Source organism: Centropristis striata, chromosome 18 (assembly GCF_030273125.1).
Source record: "Centropristis striata isolate RG_2023a ecotype Rhode Island chromosome 18, C.striata_1.0, whole genome shotgun sequence".
NCBI lineage: Eukaryota > Metazoa > Chordata > Actinopteri > Perciformes > Serranidae > Centropristis > Centropristis striata.
This window is the reverse complement of record NC_081534.1, coordinates 11,361,336-11,385,450: the sequence shown is the minus strand read 5'-3', so window position 1 is coordinate 11,385,450 and position 24,115 is coordinate 11,361,336. Positions and strand designations below refer to the sequence as shown.

At 39.7% G+C, this 24,115-nt stretch overlaps 3 protein-coding genes across 3 annotated transcripts; all 3 read left to right on the top strand.

Annotated features, from left to right (window-relative positions):
* Nucleotides 1–67: 67 nt before the first annotated feature.
* On the top strand, nucleotides 68–2,078 carry LOC131991497 (trace amine-associated receptor 1-like). Its single transcript, XM_059356951.1, has 2 exons — nucleotides 68–73; nucleotides 1,056–2,078. The coding sequence occupies exons 1-2, from the start codon at nucleotides 68–70 to the stop codon at nucleotides 2,076–2,078; spliced, it is 1,029 nt and encodes a 342-aa protein (XP_059212934.1).
* Nucleotides 2,079–2,956: 878 nt separating this feature from the next.
* On the top strand, nucleotides 2,957–11,828 carry LOC131991495 (trace amine-associated receptor 1-like). Its single transcript, XM_059356950.1, has 6 exons — nucleotides 2,957–2,980; nucleotides 3,224–3,415; nucleotides 3,475–3,634; nucleotides 3,759–3,905; nucleotides 10,972–11,154; nucleotides 11,227–11,828. The coding sequence occupies exons 1-6, from the start codon at nucleotides 2,957–2,959 to the stop codon at nucleotides 11,826–11,828; spliced, it is 1,308 nt and encodes a 435-aa protein (XP_059212933.1).
* Nucleotides 11,829–23,203: 11,375 nt separating this feature from the next.
* On the top strand, nucleotides 23,204–23,986 carry LOC131990632 (trace amine-associated receptor 1-like). The gene has a single exon (XM_059355711.1). It carries the CDS (start codon nucleotides 23,204–23,206, stop codon nucleotides 23,984–23,986), a length of 783 nt encoding a protein of 260 aa, XP_059211694.1.
* The last annotated feature ends 129 nt before the right edge of the window (nucleotides 23,987–24,115 follow it).

The following is a 24,115-nucleotide window of genomic DNA, read 5'->3' as shown; positions in this document are numbered from 1 at the left end:
ACAGTTCCCCAACCTGACATACCGTAGTCTTCCTGTCAGGTAATCTATGAAATATATGAAAGTAGGCATGGCTGTAAAGAAGAGACTTGTGGGAACACAGAGAGCCTGTTATCATTCACTATGACATCAGAGTTCACATGACTGCTTTGTAAATCACCCAAAAAAAACGATCTTTGTATAGTTTTTTCAACAACTTCCCGACATGATATCCTGACATGCTCGGGGTGTATAGATTCCTTATATATTTTATATCTGTTCAGTTCTAGTTAATATAATATCAGTATCTTCAGTATAGTCCTAATATTGAGCCCGCTATGTCAGAAAGAAATACGGCGGAAATTCCGCTGGTCCACCGGCAGACCCTCTGAACATTAACTGGATAACTAACAAGGCCAACATTAACATGTAAAGAGGCCGGGAGTGTTAAGTACTTTGTAATACTCTGTCAAAATGTAATGATTATCAACAGACTCATATCTAGGACATTAGGTTTGATTTGTACCATTTCTTTCTCTCTCTTTTTTTTGGAAAAATAAGTCAAAATGTGTATTTCAATGATTTGTAGACCCCTTGTTGAATATGTCTGGTTTAGTTAATATAAAGTAATGTACTTTTGTTACACTACTATGTTGCACTGTCTTTTGAAGTAATTATAGTTTGAAGTGTTTGTTAATGGAGATGAATGGAATGTAAATAGATGAATAAAATTGATTTAATATATTTAGGATATTATCCAAATATTTTGTTTTGTCCCTTATCTCACGCGTAACTGTTGGTTATGGGAGATTAACATGCATACACATGCAAAAGAAGTTGAATGATTGCTCATCATTTTGGCCTGCATTGAACCACTCCTTTAAGAGGGGCTAATTAGAGCTAATGAGCTCAGAACAATAAATATGATTTAAAAATACAGCTCAGTGGCATACAGACCCAGGGCCCCTAACAGTGCAGATGTACAAACCTGGAATAACAGGCATGCTGTGAAACTTACTTGGCACTAAAATTCGCTGAAAATCAAAGTTATACTGTTGTGTTATAATTTCTGATTTAAGGTTCATCATTACAAATGTTACCCGAGTATTAATAATCATTTGTGCATGGAACCTGAATTTTCTCTCAACAGGTCTGATGATCTCTGTAATGATTCCTCAAATGTATCTGGTATAACAACAGTCATCAATTCATATTTATTATGTATTTGTGTTGTTTTTTTATCAGTTCTTATAATGTGTGGAAATCTTCTTGTAATAATCTCCATAATTTACTTCAAACAGCTCCACACTCCTACAAACTACCTCATCCTCTCTCTGGCTGTGGCTGACCTGCTTGTTGGGGTTGTAGTTTTGCCTTTTAGCACAATTCTGGTTGTAACTTCATGTTGGTATCTGAAAGATTTACTCTGTATCATACGAAGCAGCTTCGATGCATTTCTGAGCATATCATCTATTTTGAACTTGTGTTCTATCTCTGTTGACAGATATTATGCAGTGTGTCAGCCTCTGAGGTACAGAACTAAAATGAATGTTCGTGTTATTGTTGTCATGATCCTGTTGAGCTGGACTGTTTCTGCACACTTTGGAATTGGCATCTCAATACAGGGATTGAATGAAGGGCAATCAAATAGGTGTGTTATATTGCAACAAACAAGAACAGCAATTCTTGGAATTTTTTTTGCTTTTTATCTCCCAGCTATTATAATGTTCTCCATCTATGTAAAGATTTTCATTGTGGCACAGAGACAGGCACGCAGCATCCAGAACACAACCTGTCAGTGCAAAAAGTCTAAAGCAGCTGTCAGTAAGAGTGAGAGAAAGGCCACCAAAACTCTGGCTGTTGTTATGGGAGTATTCCTCATCTGTTGGACTCCTTTTTACCTTTGTATGACTTTTTACCATTTGAGTAATTACCCAATACTAGTTCCTTTGATTGAAACATTGAAATGGCTTGGATGGTCCAACTCCATGCTAAATCCATTGGTCTATGGTTTCTTTTACCGCTGGTTTCGATTATCTTTCAGAATGATAATTTCTAGGAAAATATTTCAAGATGATTTTACTAATTCTAAGCTCTTTTGACTCAATATTGACGACAATGAAAGTTAGCATCTCTTTCCCATGATTTACATCTGTATTGTAACTGTACTATGTATACAGTATATATGGGTACAGCTCAATGTGCAGATTTGGCTGTAATTTAATCAAAGCAACTGCAGAGTATTTAACGGGTGTATTTTTAGTTAGAATTATATCAGTAATATTAGCAGCAAGATTTGCATTGTATGCAAAACTAAGACACTTGCTCAATGCCAACCCATCTTTCTGGCTAAGTACAACATCCTGGCAAGGCCATCTTTTGTGACCTCTGACAACTCAATCTGTACATTTTAAGTGCCAACAAGGATAAAGATGTTCCTCATGCAAGGCCCATAGGACAACAGCAGAACAGTCAACCAAAACCATTGTGACAAGCTTGTGACGTTTTGTTAGCTTTCAAGTGAGAAAAAAGCAAAGCAGGCATTCCTGCCTCGACTCGACTTCAAGCTAAGATAAAGAGCAGCAACAGAGGATACAATAATGTTAAATTATCAAAAAGACACACAGTTTTGAGTAAAAAACCGAGATCCTATATTCCCCTATTTTTCTAAACAAGTTAGAGGCAAAAACCGAAGAAGTTTACACTGAAGAAGCAAAACCTATACGTTTCACTATGTGAAATTGGCTACATCTGTCTTTGTGTAAACTGCTAAATGTATTCATGATACGAAAATAAAACATAATTACATTACATTACATAACATAATTGATGGATACTTTTTTGCGGTTTGTCATACAAGGAGATAAAAGTTAAGATGTTCTTATTGAGTCTTTGCTTTGGTGATTTTGAAATTGATGTGAACCAAAGATTTATTGGATAAAATGTCCACTTTATTTTAATTTTATGACCTATGATGATAATGGCCATTTACTGCATCCACAGTGTAGGAGGTGTATCTTCCCAGCTATTTGATTAAAACCAGGGATGCTGTGTTCAGATCTGATGACAGACTAGCAGTCAGGGTGGCAAGAAGGGAGCCAACAACAGGCATTAAAAGGGCAAAAGCCACATATGCTCAGAACAACGACCCAAGGAGCATGTGGAGTGTGGTCAACTGCATTATAGAATACAACACCAGGAATGAACAGTGCCACAAAGACCTCTCTCTGCCCAATGCTCTCAACAGGTTCTATGCCCGCTTAGAGGTTCCCAACATTCCCTGAGCACCAGATTTACCCCACCACCAGGAGAAGTGCCCCTCAGTGTGACCACAGTGAAAGTGAGGAGGACCCTCCAGGGGATCAACCCCGACCAAGCTGCTGGTCCTGACAACATCCCTGGGTGGTTGCTGAGGGACTGTGCACACCAGCTCTCTGAGGTGCTGGTGGACATTTTAAACACCTCCCTCACACAGGCAGTTGTCCCACCTGCCTTAAGACTGCCACAATCATCCCCATCCCCACAAGCTCCACAGTGACAAGCCTGAATGACTATCGGCCGGTAGCTCTCAACCTGATCGCCTTGAAGTGCTTCGAGAGACTGGTCATGACCCACGTTAAGGACTCCATCACTGTGAACTCACAACAATATGCCTGCCGCAAGAGGACACCATATCATCTGTGGTTTACACAACCCTCACCCACCTGGAGGGCAAAAGCTCTTATTTCCGCCTGCACTTCATGGACTTCACGTGAGCATTTAACACAATACCACTTCCACAGACCCTGGTTCACAAACTCTCTGCACTTGGACTGAGGAGGTGGAACACTTGGAGAGTTGGTGCAGAGACAACAACCTCTGCATCAATGTGAAGAAGACCAAGGAGATGAACAGCGGTGGAAGTGGTCTCCAGCTTCAGGTACCTGGGCGTACATCAAACTAATAACCTCACCTGGAGTAAGGCCACTTCCTGGGGACAGGAAGGCATGGCAGCGTCTGTACTTCCTCAGGAGGCTGTGGTGCACTGGACTGGGGAGCTCAGTCCTGGCATCTTTCTACAGGTTTGTGGTGGTTTCATGAGGAGGAGAAGGGCCTCCTGCATCATAAAAAACCCCACCCACCCTGAAACACCCATCACACTACTTGCAAATTTGCAATTTGTACATGGACAGTATTTTTGCACATTGACTATTTGCACATGGGCAGCATTTGCACGGACTGTATTTGATGGACACTTGGTCCATTCATGATATTTTATTGTTATTTTATTGCTTTTAGCTTTATTATATTTTATATTAGCACACATTTTCGTTTCACCCCATGTACATTAGATGGTTATGACAAGAGACACTCCTTGAACTCAAGTATCTCTGGGTCAATGTAGAATGAGTTGTGTTGGATCAAAACTAAACAAGAGATGTTCTCTTACATGAATCAAGACCTTATGGACATGATTATCCTTCAAACCCAGTGCTGGCTTATTCTAAACCAGTCTGAAAAGAAGTTCACATGATATGTAGACTGTCTAACTTAACATAATCATATGCTTCTTTATGGGACAACGACTGGTGTCAATGGCTTATAAAAGAGAAGATAAGTGACCTATATTAAATGGAAGGTTTATGTACAACGGTGAACGACAAAAATATTATTTGGAGTATAAAGGGCAACTGTTTTACTAAGGGCAAATTCATTCAGAGTAAGATCCATGTGATTGAATTTTTGGAATTACCCTTTAAAGCACATAGGGCAGCTGGGTTCTACAAACTATTGAATAGGTTACAAAAAGGTATATGTAAAAATCTGAGGATCATCTGGCAGAAAGATTTAAAATGTGAATTAAGTGAGGAGGACTGGTCAAAAATCCTGTCAAGTACAGGGAAGTATGTAAAGGAGGTTTACTCAAAATAAAGTTATACATAGGTTTTATTTTACTCTTTAGGATGGACATACTGGCCAATATTTTATGTTGGAAAGGAAAGACTGAAAAAGGAACATTTTTACATTCACACTTTTACACTCAGGGCAATGCAAAAGTCGAACAACACATTGAGATGGAGCTGGGTATGACGATATCTAAATTACATAGACTGGGGGATCAAAGAGAATTGCCAAAAGTTTCAAAATATGACCTTGATATGAAAAATGCAGGGGTTGAATGGCTGCCTTATTAATCTTCATTAATCCCCTAGTCTGCTGCAGAGTCACTTTCTTACTTGTTAACATTTCACGATTAATAACACAGTGAGTGAACTCAGTGTGGTGCAACCTGTTTTACTCTGGTGGTGAGCCAGATAGGCGGCCAGTCATTGCTGCTGCATTATCAGTGCACACACTGACATAATTAACCCAGCTGATGGTTGGCACAATAGGTTCTGTTGTTTGTCATTTTGATTGATATATCGCACATAAACGAGAAAAATTGCCTTACTTTGCATGATTATGGACTTTTGTACTTGGCATACCACGGAGGATACATTGAGCCTATCAAACAGTTGGGTTTCAGTATCGTCTGCCATCTCATCTTTTCTCCTCTTTACTGCGTTGCAAATGTGCCCAAAAATTCTTTGCTGCTGGAAGAATCAATTTCCCCCCAATTTTAAAAAGGCTTCTTTGCCTTGGGGATACAATTCGCCACCAAATATGAGGCTTTCGATGCAGCAACATTAACTGAAGTTGCAGACTTCAGCACTTGCCTCTGACTGTCTTGTTCAGATATTCTCCTCTCACTTAAAGGTCTCCTATTGTGCTATTTTGAACTTTGTAATACATGTCCAATGGGCCTTTAAATCAAGATTATGAAATCTAAATAAACACACACATACAGCCTGACTAAGCTTTACTCTGAGTTTCACTGGGTTTCTGCCTCCTTGACTACAGAGACTGTTTTGAGGGATGGGGAAGCTGTGTTAATGAGGAGCCACTCTGATTGGCTTCCTAGTTACATATTTACATAAGATACAGACCTTAAACACGTCATGAGAAACAAGTGCATGTTGTGGAATTGGCCTCTATAACTCTTAGTTTGGATTTAAAAGTGCTCAAAGAAACAAAGTCGTTTAGTTTCCAGTCTTTCTGTAGTCATATTCCATGCATAAGGTGCAGAGTAAACAAATGCCCTTTTACCCAACACCGTACGAGCATAAGGGACAGAAAGCAACAATTGATCTTGTGAACGAAGAGAATAAGATCCAGCATTTCTCACAGTAATTAAGGTGCAAATGTACGAAGGCAGCAGTCCCAATATTGACTTATAAATTAAAGTACATCAGTACGGGTCCAACCAGGCAGACCCCTACTCAGCCACAGCCAACGACATCCTGTACTTTTTGCAGTCCTAAATGGAGGCAGGGAAATCTGCATGTTCTATAGGGACCGGATAGCCCATATTCCCGCAGTACCCCCCACAAGACTCCCCGAGGGACATGGTCGTAAGCTTTCTCCAAATCCACAAAACACATGTAGACTGGATGAGCAAACTCCCCCTCCAGGAGTCTCGAAAGTCTTCATGGTCTTCATGGACAGGATCTCAAGGTGCAGCCGGGCCGAAATTAGCTTCCTCCATTAAGCATGATCGACAGGTGGTTTGGTGCAGCGTCAGCAGTGATGTGGGCGTTGTACCAAACCGTTGTGGTAAAGAAGGAGCTGAGCCAGAAGGCAAGGCTCTCAATTTACCGTCCATCTATGTTCCAACACTGACCTATGGTCATGAGTTTTGGTTAGGGACCGAAACAACGAGATCGCGGATTCAATCGGCTGAAATGAGCTTCCTCCGTAGGGTGGCTGGGCTCAGCCTAAGAGATAGGGTGAGGAGTTCAGACTTCCGGAGGGAACTCGGAGTAGAGCCCCTGCTCCTTTGCATCGAAAGGAGCCAGCTGAGGTGGTTTGGGCATCTGGTAAGGATGCCTCCCGTGCACGTCCAACTGGTAGGATACCCCGGGGAAGACCCAGAACACAGTGGAGGGCTTATGTCTCTTGCCTGGCCAGGGAACCGTCTTCCCAGACACACGCCTCGGGGGTCTGGGGCCCCCGAGGCGTGTGTCTGGGAAGACGGACGTCAGGAATGCCCTGCTTATCCTGCTGCCCCTGCGACCCGGCCCCGGATAAGCGGCGGTATGGAAGTTCAAACTAGCTGTGATATACAGTAGTGTATTTGAATCTGTTTAAACCCTAATGCCAAAGTTAAGATTTAAACAATGCCATGACTTAGAATGGCATTTGTTTTAAGAAGAAGAATATAAGACTTTCAAGAATAGAAGTCTTTTAGTGTTCAATGATTTTAAATAATTCATTTTTTGAGCTAGAAAATGTAATTCCATGGAAAGAATTAGGAGTACATGTTAATGCAAAAAAAATGTGATTCATTAATGTTTGATTTATTTCATTGTAGGTTCAAAGAGGGATAGTTTAGTTCAGGGGTCTTCAGTGTCCCTCCCCACCGAACGACCCTACAGTCTCGGCCCGCATCTCTGCTTGTCTTGTGGAGAACATCACCTTCAGCTCAGCCTCTCAAAGACGGCTCCTCTTAATCCCACCCCGTCCCACTTTATATCAGCCTATCAAACTTCAGCTTGGATCCATGCAACTTGTACCTACGAGCTCTGCACAAAACTTGGATGTCATGATTGATGACCAACTGACCTTCAAGGTTCATGTTTCGTCAATTGCCTGATCTTGTCGATTTGCCCCGTACAACATCAGGAAAATCAGACCCTACCTGACTGAGGCCCTTGTGTTATTTCATTTAGACAACTGCAACTCGCTACTGGCAGGTCTTCCAGCGTGCAAATTCACAGACTTGTCTCCTGCCCACAAAATAGCAATGGGCACAGCCCCTGCTTATCTGAACTCCTTTGTTCAGGTCTACAAACCCTCCCGCCCACTACGCTCTTCGAGTGAAAGATGTCTGGCTCCTCTGCTGCTGAAGGCCTCTGCGTCGCAAACCAGACTCTTCTCCTTTGTAGTGTCCCGGTGGTGGAACGAACTTCCTAACTCCATCCGTTCTGCTGAGTCCTTCTCAATCTTAAAAAAAGAGACTAAAGACCCAACTCTTTACTGAACACCTTCACTCTTGATCTACACTGATGACTACGACAAGTAACGCACTGACCGATCATGCGACCTAAAAGCACTTTTGTCCTAATGGACTCAAACTTAACCCACTGCACTTACTCTTGCTGTGTTTCTTGACTTCCTTGCTTGTGTTGTATTAACTCTCATTTGTACGTCGCTTTGGATGAAAGCATCTGCTAAATGACATAGGGTCCCCTCCACTGTCTCTCTATAAACTGAGGGGACCTTGGCAATTCTACAATCCTACAATGTTAGCTAACATTTAAAATGGTATACCGACTTATCAATCAGGATCCTTTTGTTGAGAATTGTTTGTTGTGGGCAATGGATGTTTAGGGGGAGATAGCAGGCCAAATATAATTGCCACATAGAAGATGTGAACATCATGTGAAAGCTGTGAACGGGAAGACTAATTTCAGATGCAGCTCAGCACTGTGTGTCAAGTTGTTCTGGTCAAAAATGTGTAATTATAATGACTTAATTAATTATTGCAACTTATTATGGTGTATAAAGGGTCATAAAATTAGGGGTGGCTTTCTGAAGTCCATTTCCATGTTCAACTATGTCCCATAAGTGGTTGCAGCAATTTTCAGGTTGATACCATTTGTTACACACATTTTGTGCTGAATAATGCAATTTTATTCATATTGAGAATGGATAAAAATGGTCAGAAAACCCTCCAGTATATAACATCAATATGCCAATACCTTTGGAACAACATAGAAGAATCCATGCTGTGATTTGGGCTCAAAAGCTTTGGTCATTTTGGAGATTTCTGTATTTTCAGCGATTAGATGACAAGCACTTCTGTTCTTCAAACTGCTGAGAAACTTCCTCATTGTCTATATACCTAGGAAAGCTGCACAACCTCTGAATGCTCTAGGTCTTTAGTTTGTGGTTGTAAAGTTTCATGAGGCTGTGATTATCTTAGAGGTCACAGCACCTCATTTTATACAGAGGGGTAGAGACTCAAGAAATGCCCTCACTGCAATGAACTGGCTATTACTGATGACTAACATCATCCCAGAAAGCAAACTGGCCTCACTGAATCCACAAGAGTCTTAGCTTACCAGTGATACCCAGTTTGTGTAAATAAAAGCCTTTTAGGGACCTGAGTATGCACAAATATTCACATGCAGTAGGTGGAAATGGCAAATTTGAATACATGAGAAAAACTCTGTGTTTTTTGCCTTAAACTGCATGTTATCCACATAGATCAAATCAAATCAAATCAAATCCTTAGATCAAATCAAATCTCTTGAAGAATGAGACAGCCTGATGGCTGTAGGAGTGAAGGATCTTTTGAATCTCTCCGTCCTGCAACGGAGAGAGAGGAGCCGTCCACTGCTGTTTTTCATCTTGACAGGTCATCTCTCCACCACCTCTTCCAGTGTGTCCAACCTGGCTCCAACCACAGAACCAGCTCTTTAGACCAGTCTATCCAACTGCCTTGCATCTCTGTGTCTGATGCTGCCTCCCCAGCAGACTGCAGCATAAAACAACACACTGTCACCACAGACTGATAAAACATCTGCAGCATCTTACTACAGATGTCCAAAGATCTGAGCTTCCTTAAGAAAAAGAGGCGACTCTGCCCCTTTTTGTAGAGAGCATCACTGTTTAGGGACCAGTCCAACTTATTATCCAGGTATACACCTAGATACTTATAACTTGGCACCACCTCCATGTCCACCCCACAGGTATTCACTGGCTGAAAAGCGGGGTTGAACCTGCGGAAATCTATGATCATTTCCTTAGTCTTTGAGGTGTTCAGTAGGAGACAGTTGTTGTGACTCCAGTCACTGAAGACTTTTATCAGATCCCTATATTCAGATCCCATTCCTCATACACGCCACAATAGCAGTGTCGTCGGAGTACTTCTGGATGTGGCGGGACTCAGAGTTGTATTTGAAGTCCCCTGTGTACAGTGTGAACAGGAATGTAGCCAGAACAGTCCCTTGTGGAGCCCCTGTGCTGCTCATTAATGTCCCAGAAACACAGTTCCCCAACCTGACATACCGTAGTCTTCCTGTCAGGTAATCTATGAAATATATGAAAGTAGGCATGGCTGTAAAGAAGAGACTTGTGGGAACACAGAGAGCCTGTTATCATTGACTATGACATCAGAGGTCACATGACTGCTTTGTAAATCACCCAAAAAAACCTATCCTTGTATAGTTTTTTCAACAACTATCCTGACATGCTTGGGGTGTTTAGATTTCCTTGTTTCAAAAATAAGTCAAAATGTGTATTTCAATGATTTGGAGACCCCTTGTTGAATATGTCTGGTTTAGTTAATATAAATTAATGTACTTTTGTTACACTGTCTTGTTGCACTGTCTTTTGAAGTAATTATAGTTTGAAGTTTTTGTTAATGGAGATGAATGGAATGTAAATAGATGAATAAAATTGATTTAATATATTTAGGATATTATCCAAATATTTAGTTTTGTCCCTTATCTCACGCGTAACTGTTGGTTATGGGAGATTAAAAACATGCATACACATGCAAAAGAAGTTGAATAATTGCTCAGCATTTTGGCCTGCATTGAACACCACTCCTTTAAGAGGGATATGCTAATGAGCTCAGAACAATGAATACGATTTAAAAATACAGCTCAGTGGCATACAGACCCAGGGCCCCTAACAGTGCAGATGGACAAACCTGGAATAACAGGCATGCGATGAAACATACTTGGCACTAAAATTCACTGAAAATCAAAGTTATACTGTTGTGTTATATTTTCTGATTTAAGGTTCATCATTACAAATGTTACCCGAGTATTAATAATCATTTGTGCATGGAACCTGAACTTTCTCTCAACAGGTCTGATGATCTCTGTAATGATTCCTCAAATGTATCTGGTATAACAACAGTCATCAATTCATATTTATTATGTATTTGTGTTGTTTTTTTATCAGTTCTTATAATGTGTGGAAATCTTCTTGTAATAATCTCCATCATTTACTTCAAACAGCTCCACACTCCTACAAACTACCTCATCCTCTCTCTGGCTGTGGCTGACCTGCTTGTTGGGGTTGTAGTTTTGCCTTTTAGCACAATTCTGGTTGTAACTTCATGTTGGTATCTGAAAGATTTACTCTGTATGATACGAAGCAGCTTTGATGCATTTCTGAGCATATCATCTATTTTGAACTTGTGTTCTATCTCTGTTGACAGATATTACGCAGTGTGTCAGCCTCTGAGCTACAGAACTAAAATGAATGTCCGTGCTATTGTTGTCATGATCCTGTTGAGCTGGACTGGTTCTGCACACTTTGGAATTGGCATCACAATACAGGGATTGAATGAAGGGCAATCAATTAGGTGTGTTTTATTTCAACAAACAAGAACAGCAATTATTGGAATTTTTTTTGCTTTTTACCTCCCAGCTATTATAATGTTCTCCATCTATGTAAAGATTTTCACTGTGGCACAGAGACAGGCACGCAGCATCCAGAACACAACCTGTAAGAGCAAAAAGTCTGGAGCAGCTGTCAGTAAGAGTGAGAGAAAGGCCACCAAGACTCTGGCTGTTGTTATAGGAGTATTCCTCATCTGTTGGACTCCTTTTCACCTTTGTATGACTTTTTACCATTTCAGTAATTACCCAATACCAGTTCCTTTGATTGAAACATTGAAATGGCTTGGATGGTCAAACTCAATGCTCAATCCATTGGTCTATGGTTTCTTTTACCGCTGGTTTCGATCATCTTTCAGAATGATAATTTCTGGGAAAATATTTCAAGATGATTTTACTAATTCTAAGCTCTTTTGACTCAATATTGAAAACAATGAAAGTTAGCATCTCTTTCCCATGATTTACATCTGTATTGAAACTGTGCTATGTATACAGTATATATGGGTACAGCTCAATGTGCAGATAATCCATTGACAGCATAAAAACAAAGGCCCTAAATGTAACACACAAAGCTTTATCTGACCTGGAAGGGATTAATAAATGGTCCAATGATCTTTCCTGGTGCAGTAGTTTTCAGTCAGCACCTTCATCATTTTGTTTTGGCTGTAATTTAATCAAAGCAACTGGAGAGTATACTCTTAGTAAAAACTAAGACACTTGCTCAATGCCAACCTATCTTTCTGGCAAGTACGACATCCTGACGAGGCCATCTTTTGTGACCTCTGACAACTCAGTCTGTACATTTTAAGGGCCAACAAGGATAAAGATGTTCCTCACGCAAGGCCCATAGGACAACAGCAGAACAGTCAACCAAAACCATTGTAACAAGCTTGTGACGTTTTGTTAGCTTTCAAGTGAGAAAAAAGGAAAGCAGGCATGCTACACTGCAAAAACTCAAAATCTTGCCAAGTATATTTTACTAATTTCAAGTCAAAATATCTCATCACACTTAATTTAAGACAAAATCACCTAAAGAGTGATTTTACTGAGATAAAGGAGCTTGTTTTAAGACAGTGCATCTTTAATATCTTGTTAAGTGAAACAGTCTTGAAATCATCTTGTTTTGAGTCATAACTCAGATGAAACAAGCTTTTTTGACATTTCATAAGGTTTTTAAGCTGCTGTGTTATTTGTAAGACATGAATATTCTTGTTTCAAGAAAAAGACTTAACCTGAATTGAGACAACACATCTGCTTTATTGAAAACTGCATGGTCTACATGCCTAACTCACAACTCACAATGCACAGTACAGCGTGTGTCAAAACATGTCCATATATGTAAAAAAAGACACAGGCAAAAGCAGGAATTATGTTTCCTTCTCTGTTCGTTTGCACTCTGGACATACTGCACCACATTATTCCAAAAGTAATAAGTAAAAATAAATGCTGTCATCAATTACAGTCTTTGTCAGTGCTTAAAAAAAATTCAGCCCTAATACCCATACTCAATACAGACTCAAGAATGATGTTTGATGATGTCTGTGAGATCATACTTCAGTGGAATGTACTTGCTATTATTGAAGTTTACATAGTAGCATGGTGTACAATCAACAAGCCTTTCGGTATATAATGAAAAAAATGGTCCTTAATGGTAAGAACTCTGGAGTTTCCATGTTTCACATAACATACTGTTTGTTTTGCAACAACAATCTCTGGTTCAACTGGTTTTAACAGTTATTTGATGGTCTTATCCTGCAAATGGGGGGAAGCAATTTGACTGTAAGGGTCAACAAACTGGTCAAATATCCCCATTGCATCACTCTTTAGTTGATCCAGGTCCCCAGAATGTCTCTTAATCACGTTGCTCATTTGCTGTTTTAGTTGCTCCAATAATGCGGCCTGATATTGCTGGACTCCACTCACCATTTGGTTAACAGCTCTCTGGGGAATAGAAAACAAACAAACAAACAAACAAAAAAACTAAATTATAAAATCCATATAAAAATGCAGTCAACATGCAAACTCAGACATTTTTTAAAAAGTAACCCTTCAATTACATATTGTTAGTGACATGCAATGATCAAAATAGGCTGCTTTCCAGCAAAACTATCATGAAAAACTATTGCCTTCTGCAGCTTGTTTACACTTGGTCTTAAAATGTGTTTTGAGGATCACAAATGGACAGTGCTAAATAAAAGTTTAAGTGTTGGGTGTATTATGTTGTCTCTATTCTTAGCCCATGCTCAACAAATATAGTGGATGGGCAGATTTTGTAAGCAAAGTATGTGCACATTTGCATATATAGCAGGGAAGTGCAGATCCGATCACAAGTGGTCACTGAAGATGCATGTGGAGACACATTCTAATGTCAGGTGTTTCTCTGGCATACCTTTAGCTGTCCACCTGTGATTGGATCAATCAAGATGCCAGGTATGAACAGTGGCTAAGACATTCTACGGTTTAAGCTTATTGTTTTTAAGTAGGCTTGCTATTAAAATGAAATACAATTAATTGGAAAATCAGTTGCATAAATTACCTGTGTCAGTCGATTGGTTTCTCTAGCTTGAAGAAGAAATGCAGTTGCATGTTTAGAAAGGTCAACAATCATGCGACCCTCTCCATCTTCTTGAAATCCACTCTGAAAGAGATTAACAACAAACATATTTATTAAAACAGAGAAAATACTGGCATTTGTAGGTAGCACAATCTGACAAAAACTACCCTATAAAAAGGTACATGATGGGTGTATTTTTACTGATTGGTGTCTTTATTTTGAGTATGTAAAATAAAAAACAAAAACAACAAGTAATAAAAACAAAACAAAACAGTACTACAAAAGACTTTGACACATTACACATTACAATGTTACACATTTGAACACCTCATGGTGACATTTTATTTAACTTTACCAAATAGTCATTTTACTGCAGCCCCCCTTTGAACACATCATAGTAAACCTCCTTCTGTCGGGTAGCTTTCACCCTGCTGTTTTCAACAGGTGTTTCAACACAGGATTACCATTTTTAACTAACGGGACTTGCTACTAACTTTGAATGTATTTACCATCGGATGGATTCGTAAAAACTGTCTGACTGGACTGCTGCAGCAGCAAGAGGTAGAGACACAAAGCTGCAGCCCAGTATATCTGTACCGTATGCACTCCACTCCACTTTTCAACCAAGGTAAGTTTATCATTACTGAGTCTCATATGTTTGCAATCAAATACTGCACAGTTTAATTGATGCTCGCTGTAATGTAACGTCTGGTGACATTAGATCATACGTTGAACAACCTGTGGGGCGGTAGGCTGCGTTTATCAACATAAATGTTAGCATTAGCCGATTTCAATCTCAGTAGGCTAGTTTTATTTGCGTTACTGGGTCGATTACTCGTTACTGACAATAGTGGAATCACAGTAACGCATTACTTTCAACACTGCTATTACTTTATCTTAAAATTAAAACCTGAGCATTTCATTGACAAAAACAATGTTAAATGGACGTACTTGGATCAGGCATAGTTGACCTAAATAAATGTTAAGTTCAATTTCAGCTTGTGTAACGACTTACCGCTGGAATGACGATGCTTGAGCCCTCCGCTTCAGTCACAGGGCTTGCAGCTGTTCTTTCACCTGCTCCAGGTGAACCAGAAGTCACTCCGACCTCCTCCTCCGCCGCTTCAACTCGGAGAAGATGATGCGCATGTGTCCGCTTCACGTGATAGTAAAAGGAGTTGTACACCCTGTACTCACTTGGACAGCCATCAATCCCGCACACGACGCGAAAGTCAGGGCTGCGACTGTGCATGGTGTTAATGTGACTCAAAAGTTGTTTCAGAGTCAATGCCACAAATACGTAGCAGAACGGTAAACTGGTCACAGGTCAGTAAAACAAAACTTCCGTAAAAAGTCGTTACTATGGTTACACCCGCGCGCTAGCTGCTGCAAATGAGAATGTGGGTGTAAACAAAGTCGCCTGGCGAAAACTAACGGTCGACAGAGCTGCCTGCCGTCCAGGCGTTGACCGTTCGACTTGGATTTTCATTGTAAGTAAAGTAAAGTAAAGCGTTGTATCCCAGTGCTCCTTCTTTGTACTTCACATTGCACACCCTTTGACGTTATCGATGTTTCAATGTGTTTTCAGTGTTTATCGTGTGTCGTTGCAGCCAAACAGAGACAGCGAGGCGAGCTAACATCAGCAGAGATAACTAGCTCAGTAAGCTAACAGCATGGAAAAATTGGATGATGTCGCAGTGTTGACTTTAAGGGGTAACGTATGCAAATATTTTTCTTTATCATATATGAACGTACTAATGCAGAGGAGTGTAAACGAAATTAGTTTACACATAATTTAAGCAACAAAAAAAGAAGCTAAAGGCTTCCTGGCGCTGCTCCACATGTGACCCTCTATAGAAGCACTGTGGGCCTCAAACCCATTTGTCCCATTGCGCTCCTTCTGTCACCTGTTGTGTGAAGTGTTATGTGTGGTCGGACTGTAGGAACTGAATTGCGCTTTCAGGATAATGTTGTATATTATGTTGTTGTGTTCAGACTAAAAGTAAATTTATTTTTTGCCTACCATTACTTGTGTCATTTTCCATTAACAGTTAAATTCATCAACTGTGGAGACTAGTCAACTAATGGTGACAAATTGTTGACAATTGTTGGTCACTAGGAAAATTCTTAGTTGGTGGCAGCTCGAGTTATACTAACGTCTATATGACATACAACAGTAGCCAATGAGGTATCTGGTTAGCATTGAGGTGTCAACTTGTAATAGTCTCATGCAGTTTCATTTCTAGGGCACTGTTTCATCTTGCTTGTCTTCCAATGTTCATAGCTGCAAACATCACAGAGACAATGATGAGCACCCTGTCCTGTGAAGACTTGTGGGATATTTTCCCAGGCCCAGAGAACTTTTTACGGAGAAAAGCGGTCTGGAGTGCCTGTCATGGTGCGTCGGAGGAGGTCAGTTTCTCACGTAAATGGCCTAAACTAATCATCTATTTAAGTTTGCAGCAGCACATTTAGCTAAAATCACAGTGTTTTTGGAACAGGCATGGTAGTGTACATGTGTGTTCAATTCAGTTTAGATTAAGGTGTCAATAAAAAATTTAGCTTTTTGCAATAGTTCATTATCTTTTATTTTACAGGAGTCTGGGCAAGAACACTCAAAATTATTGGGCAGTTCCTCCTTTAATGCGTCACCCATGCAACAGACCTCCATTCCCTTAAATGCAAGTCCTGCAAAGTACACAACCCCTGAAAAGGTTGTGAAGTTATCCTTTCCAGAATATGTATTGCACACCGACACAGAACTTGAGCAAGTGCGACAACAGTACTTTGAGTTGTCATCGAGAGGCGAACAGCGCAACTGCCAGATGTTAAAGGACCTCAGATGCCGGCTCATTCGAAACACCATGACCAGTATGATTGCAATCCTGAGGGCAAAGGGGGATGGAGAATCACACAGCAATGGCAAAGAGAATGGTACTATACTACCCCATGCTGCAGGACCAAGGCTTTCCTACATGGGTAAGTGAAATGCATGAAGTTGATGACTGTGTTTCATGTTGGACATTTTTAGTAGTGATTTAAAAAAAAATATTGAATGTCTTGTGCAGGTCACTGTGTACTCACAGCTATACAAAAGATTGCAAAATGTGAGATCCCCCAAAAAATAAGTCCAGATGGGAGACATTCAAAGAGGTGAGGCTGTAACTAATGATTATTTTCATCAAAAAAATCATCTGTTAGTCATTTTCAAGATTAATTGATCTGTTGTCTTGTTAATATAAAGTCCAAGGTGATGTCCTCAAAAATTTTGTTTGGTCCACAACCTAAAGAGATTAATTTCACTGTCATAGAGGATTAAATAAGATAGAAAATATTCACAGAAGAAGCTGAAATCATATTTGGACATTCAAAAAAGTAAATAAAAATTACTCAAAATGATCAATCATGTCAATGTCCTTGGTGATCTGTCCCTAGTGTTTCCTCACTTCCCCTTTTTAATGAGTGCTCTTATTTTAGTGTTGACTACAAAATAATTGTGGATGTGTGTGGAGGATGTTGCTTTTTATTATGAAGCATTTTGTGTTACATTTTGTTTGTATGAAAAGTGCTATACAAATAAAATAAGATGGAATGATTTTAGTAGTTGTCAATTAACTGACTAATCTTTGCAGCTCTAAAAAGAGGTGCCGTCTTGAACCAACAACAGACAAAGATGAAATCGATTCAAGTGACTCAACAATCATTCTGGATCGGTCCACAGAAGGAAGTGGCAGCCCAGGCTCATCCAGTAAAGAAAGTGAGTTAGAAGGTGAGTTTCAATTTTGCATTTACATATTTGCCATAATGTGTTTATATTTTAGATAAACTAATAAACCCACTTTATTGGTCAAGATGACAGTCCTGAATGTTATTTTTGGCTTGGGTTCCAAAATACCGAAATCATCCTTAAAGTACATGATCCTATCAGAAATATCTCTGTGTTATGTGTTGAAGGACACATGGGTGGGTCAAAGCCCACCTGAAGCAGCACCCTCTGCCCTGTCCAGTCCTGATGGTGAGTTTGTCCAACTTCCTCATGAATGTGTGTAGTGGGGGTGTGCATGATCATATGAGTTTCAAGCAAATAGTTGTCATGCATTTAGTATACAAAAATTATTACGTTTTTGAAAATGGAATTTTTTTGCATATTTTTTGTCATGCCACTGAGGCATTATGTATTTATGTATCTTACAGCTGAGTCTGCAGATGTTGACAGTCCAGACCCCTACAGTCCAGCAACCTTGGCCAAGCACTACAAGACCCTACAAGCTTTGTTTAAAAGAAAAAATCCAAACCACCAGGACGTCTCTCATCTCTTGGATTTGGAATTCGTAGCCAGAAGAGCCTTCATTGATTCAAATACCATTCGCGAGGAGGAGAGATACGAGAAGGTTCTTGAAGCATATCCTTGTTTCAAGGACATAGGCCATGTAAGTTATTATTGAATGTGCATGACAAAGTGTTTTTTTTTTCTTCTTGCCATTATAAAACACACATGCTACAGCTTTTCATACAAAGTGCAGCCTGAAGAGAGGAAAAGCAGAAGCTCTTCTGACAGCTCGTCTGTGGAGCTGCAGAGAGAGCAGCTGTCTTTTTTAAAATTTTATTTTATTTTAGCAGTACCGTTGTTACAGGTGAAGCACATGCAGATGTCCCTGTAAGTTTGTCGTCTGATCTTCCCTCACGGGGCTTCGCTGCAGAAGTGGCACATACTGTCGGTCCTCCTGTGTAACTTCTTGCTGCAAAATATTACTGGAGGCATGTGTGCGTCTGCACGTGTCAGCAAGCCCCCCATAAGTTGATAAAATAAATAAGAATAATAATTTCGATTTATATAGTTTCTTTCAAGACACCCAGACAGAAACTAATAAAGAAATATTAATCAATAGTACTGATCGGTCTGGTCAGTTCTTGTTATTAGTTAACAGTTAATCATGTGCATCCCTAATTAGAAATTACTTTGGAAAGCTGCAGGTAGAGCCATAAGAAATTAATGAAACTGATTTTTTAATTTATTTAATGATTAATGTTGTTTTATATATTGTAACTTACAGGCTTTGTTAGTATCAGGTTCAATAAGTGCATTAAGGTCATTTCAATAAGTTCGCAAAAATTGAACCTGTCCGGCCCTCGACTTTGCCAAGTTTTAAATTTGGCACACGGCGTATTTGAGTTTGACACCCCTGATTTAAATGATATATTCAAATGTCTTTATTGGTATATATTTCACAGGTGATGGACGAGCTTAAGCGCATTCTGGACAAAGACAACCCAAACTTCATGAATGAGCTTAAAGGAAGATGGGAAGAATTTTGTCGGAAGGTCCAATATTTTGGTCTTTGGAAAAAGGCAATGAAACCCCCAATGGGTTTAGACATACAATATAGTGGTAGGGGAAACACTAAGAATAATTGATTTGCAAACTGCCTAGATGCAGCCACAGTTGCCGTTTTCACACATACTAGTATACAGTTATATATATAAATATATATATATATATTTATATATATATATATGTTCACAGAGCTGCTCATAGTGTTTAATAAAGAAGCCGCTCGCTTTCGACTGTAGCCGCGCTAACGACGCTAACGGAGCTAAATGGTAAACTGATGTGATCGGTGCCATGACTTACTTGCAGTAAAATGCCGTGACTTACTGGCAGGAAAAATGTTTTTACTTACCTCTATTTGGAGGATGGCTGTGTATGTGTCCAGGGCGTGTTTCTCCACGTGCAATCAACAGGATAATGGTGGATGTAATACAAACTTGCGTGATTGTGAACGAGACTAGAGGGGATGAGTGGTGTCCTCAAAGGGACAAACTAGCTACTACTGCTTTCGGTTTTATTTAATTTTTACATGACAGAGTTGAGTAGGGGTAACTAACACAGCCAAGTAAACCTTACGTTGCATATTTTTGCTGTCAACCACTACAACTAACTGAAGTTGACACTAAAAACTTGTGGTTTTTGAGTAATTCAAACACAATACTATGTTTTATAGCTAACAACAGTGACATTTCCTTTTTTTGAGTGCACCTCCGGAAGAATTTCTCCAGCATCCCGGGCGAGGCTGGGGACATGGAATCTGAATTGGCCATGTTCAAAGCTTCAATTGTTGATGCAGCTGGTAGGAGCTGTGGTCTGAAGGTCATCGGTGCCTGTCGTGGCAGCAACCCAATAACCCTGGACACCAGCAGAGAGGTACCGTTCGGCCAATAGGACTGCAGCTGCAGCAGTCACTGAAGCAAAAACTCAGGTATGGGAGGAATTCTGGGAGGCTATGGAGGAAATCCTTTCTGCTAAAGTCCTTGCTGATTGCTTATCTAAGCCCAGTTACATTACTCACAAATCCAGTTGAAAAGGAAGGGAATCCTTTTTCAGTGGCAGGCGTGGAAAGAAGGAAGTTCAATCAATTTGCCATCTTGCAAATAAAGTTGCTGGTTGTCCTTGTTGAAGTAAAGCTTTCTCTGGCACTTGCAATGAACTTTGTGTTCATTAATGCAACTTTGGTGCACAGAGAAGGTCAGAGTTGCAGTTGTACCAGAATTACTCCTGGACAGGAGCTTTTCTGAGGAACAGGCCTCATTACAGCAGGGCTCTGCAGGAGATGAGGGGGGTGGGGCTGGTGAATCTAGGCCTCTGGCCCCCTCCTGAAGAAGAGGTGTTGCTTTTCTGGGGAGCAGTGGAGAAAGAAGGGAGGGAGGACTGGCTACCTTATAGCAGACCAGTGGACCTCCTGCAGTGTCAAGGTCCCTTGACCAATGACGTGACCTGGAAGGTGTCGTAAATTCCGAGCATTCTGGGAGGGAAGTTCTTGAGAGGACACAAAATGGAGAGGACCTGCCATTTTGTGAGTTGACTCAGAAAAAATGTTTCATTTAGTCCACAAATGAACCCAAGATTCACCTGTGGTACGATCCCAACAACAGTATGCACAAATATTCACATACAGCAGGCGGAAATCGCAAATTTGAATACATGAGAAAAACTATGTGTTTTTTGCCTGAAATTGCATGTTATCCACGTAAAGTAGGCATGGCTGTAAAGGAGAGACTTGTGGGAACACAGATAGCCTATTTTCATTCAGCATGACATCAGAGGTCACATGACTGCTTTGAAAATCACCAAAAAAACCTAACTTTGTATAGTTTTTTCAAAAACTTCCCAATATGATATCCTGACATGCTTGGGGTCTATAGATTCCTTAGATCTTCTATTTCAGTTCAGTTCTAGTTGATATAATATCAGTATCTTCAGTATAGTCCTAATATTGAGCCCGCTGTGTCAGAAAAAAATACAGTGGATATTCCACTGGTCCATCAGCAGACCCTCTGAACATTAACTGGATAACTAGAAAATTTCCTCTGGGGAAATTTTGAAAGGGCCACGGGAGCTACTGCCGGTGTGTGTACACTATGATGAGATTCTTCAGAGATTTCAAACTATGCCCTTTAACCTCAAAATGTGTGTATGTGTGTGTGTGTGTGTAGGTGTAATTAAAATCACATAAAGTTACCTGTGTGCGCACTTTAGTGCATGTGTGTGTGTGTGTGTATCTGTAACTGTAATCACATCAAAGATCAAAGGCAATCAGATCAAAGCAATCAACAGAATTAACTGCAGCTGTTAATGTTCCGAAAGAGTGACAGCAGCCAGAGGTGGACAGACTCGAATGGAGCGCAGTTTTCAAATTTATTTTTTGAAAGTTTTACCTCTCCCTCTACACTCTGAGCGATGACATCACACACTCTGACACCAACATTCCGTGCAATACACACCCATTATAATCTCAGAATTTCTCCCAAAATTATCATGGTCATTGAACAGGGATTGATAAAAAACTATATGACCTATCGAAACGTGGATTAATACACGGATACACAAGACTTGTGTCTACTGTTTAAAGTTTAAATGGAGTCTCTAGGTGAAATTATGCCGGAGAAGTAGACGTTTAAAAATCTCCAATTATTGTTCTCTTTCGCTCATTTTTTGTCGGCCGTCCCATTCATTTCAATGCAAAATTTTGGGCAGTTTTTCGCGACTTATGTCACGAAAAATTCATATTCTGTAGAGAAAAGTAATAGCACACCGATCCCGATCAAACCGCACGTTTTGATATATAATTTGTCCTGCAACTCTTTAAGTTGTAGGACTAGTAGCGGGACGAAATTGCGTCCGGAAGAGGAAGAAGAAAAAATCCACAGTATAACAGTAGGTCCCTACAGCTATTGCTGTATGGGACCAGTGCTCGGTGCGATTGCCCCGAGGCCCTAACTAACCAGGCCAACATTAACATGTAAAAAGGCCGGTAGTGTCAAGTACATTGTAATACTCTGTCAAAAATGTAATGATTATCAACAGACTAATATCTAAGACATTTTTCTTTTCTTCTTTTTTTTCCGAAAAAGAAATCGAAATGTGTATTTGAATGATTTGTAGACCCCCTGTTGAATATGTCTGGTTTAGTTAATATAAAGTAATGTACTTTTGTTACACTACTATGTTGCACTCTCTTTTGAAGTAAATATAGTTTGAAGTGTTTATTAATTGAGAGAAAATAAGTAAATGGATGAATGACATGTATCTATTTGTGCAGCTCCTCTTCCACCTTTGTGTGTGTTTGGATCTTTACCACTTTAAATAATCTTAAGTATTTTTATGTGTCTGATGGTGTTGACAAAAAATAAGTGTTGATTGAGCAAACACACAATTTACATGAGAAAAAAAAAAAAAGGAAATTATCCAAATATTTTGTTTTGTCCCTTATCTCAAGCAAAACTAATGGATATGGGAGATTAAAAACATGCATACATATATAAAAGAAGTTGAATGATTGCTCAGCATTTTGGCCTACATTGAACACCACTCCCTTAAGAGGGATATGCTAATGAGCTCAGAACAATAAATACGATTTAAAAATACAGCTCAGTGGCATACAGACCCAGAGCCCCTAACAGTGCAGATGCACAACCCTGGAATATCAGGCATGCTATGAAACATACTTGGCTCTAAAATTAACTGAAAATCAAAGTTATACTGTTGTGTTATAAATTCTGATTTAAGGCACATCATTACAAATGTTACCCGAGTATTAATAATCATTTGTGCATGGAGCCTGAATTCTCTCTCAATAGGTCTGATGATATCTGTAATGATTCTTCAAATGTATCTGGTATAACAACAGTCATCAATTCATATTTATTATGTATTTGTGTTGTTTTTTTATCGGTTCTTATAATGTGTGGAAATCTTCTTGTAATAATCTCCATCATTTACTTCAAACAGCTCCACACTCCTACAAACTACCTCATCCTCTCTCTGGCTGTGGCTGACCTGCTTGTTGGGGTTGTAGTTTTGCCTTTTAGCACAATTCTGGTTGTAACTTCATGTTGGTATCTGAAAGATTTACTCTGTATGTTACGAAGCAGCTTCGATATATTTCTGAGTGTAGCATCTATTTTGAACTTGTGTTCTATCTCTGTTGACAGATATTACGCAGTGTGTCAGCCTCTGAGCTACAGAACTAAAATGAATGTTCGTGTTATTGTTGTCATGATCCTGTTAAGCTGGACTATTTCTGCACAAATTGGAATTGGCATCACAATACAGGGATTGAATGAAGGGCAATCAAATGGGTGTGTTTTATTTCAACAAACAAGAAGAACAATTATTGGAGTTTTTTTTGCTTTTTACCTCCCAGCTATCATAATGTCCTCCATCTACCTAAAAGTTTACATTGTGGCACAGAGACAGGCACGCAGCATCCAGAACATAACGGGTCAGAGCAAAAAGTCTAAAGCAGCTGTCAGTAAGAGTGAGAGAAAGGCCACCAAAACTCTGGCTGTTGTTATGGGAGTATTCCTCCTCTGTTGGACTCCTTTTTTCCTTTGTATCACTTTTTACCATTTGAGTACTTACCCGATACCAATTCCTTTGATTGAAACATTGAAATGGCTTGGATTGTCCAACTCAATGCTCAATCCATTGGTCTATTGTTTCTTTTACCGCTGGTTTCGATGATCTTTCAGAATGATAATTTCTGGGAAAATATTTCAAGATGATTTTACTAATTCTAAGCTCTTCTGACCCAATATTGAAGACAATGAAAGTTAGCATGTCTTTCCCATGCTTTACATCTGTATTGTAACT

Coding starts and splice junctions, on each gene's coding strand:
- LOC131991495 (XM_059356950.1), top strand. CDS start 2,957: ATGGCCATTTACTGCATCCACAGT. Junction 2,981..3,223: donor CCATTTACTGCATCCACAGT/GTAGGAGGTGTA, acceptor TGCTCTCAACAG/GTTCTATGCCCGCTTAGAGG. Junction 3,635..3,758: donor CTCACAACAATATGCCTGCC/GCAAGAGGACAC, acceptor CCACTTCCACAG/ACCCTGGTTCACAAACTCTC.
- LOC131990632 (XM_059355711.1), top strand. CDS start 23,204: ATGTGTGGAAATCTTCTTGTAATAATCTCCATCATTTACTTCAAACAG.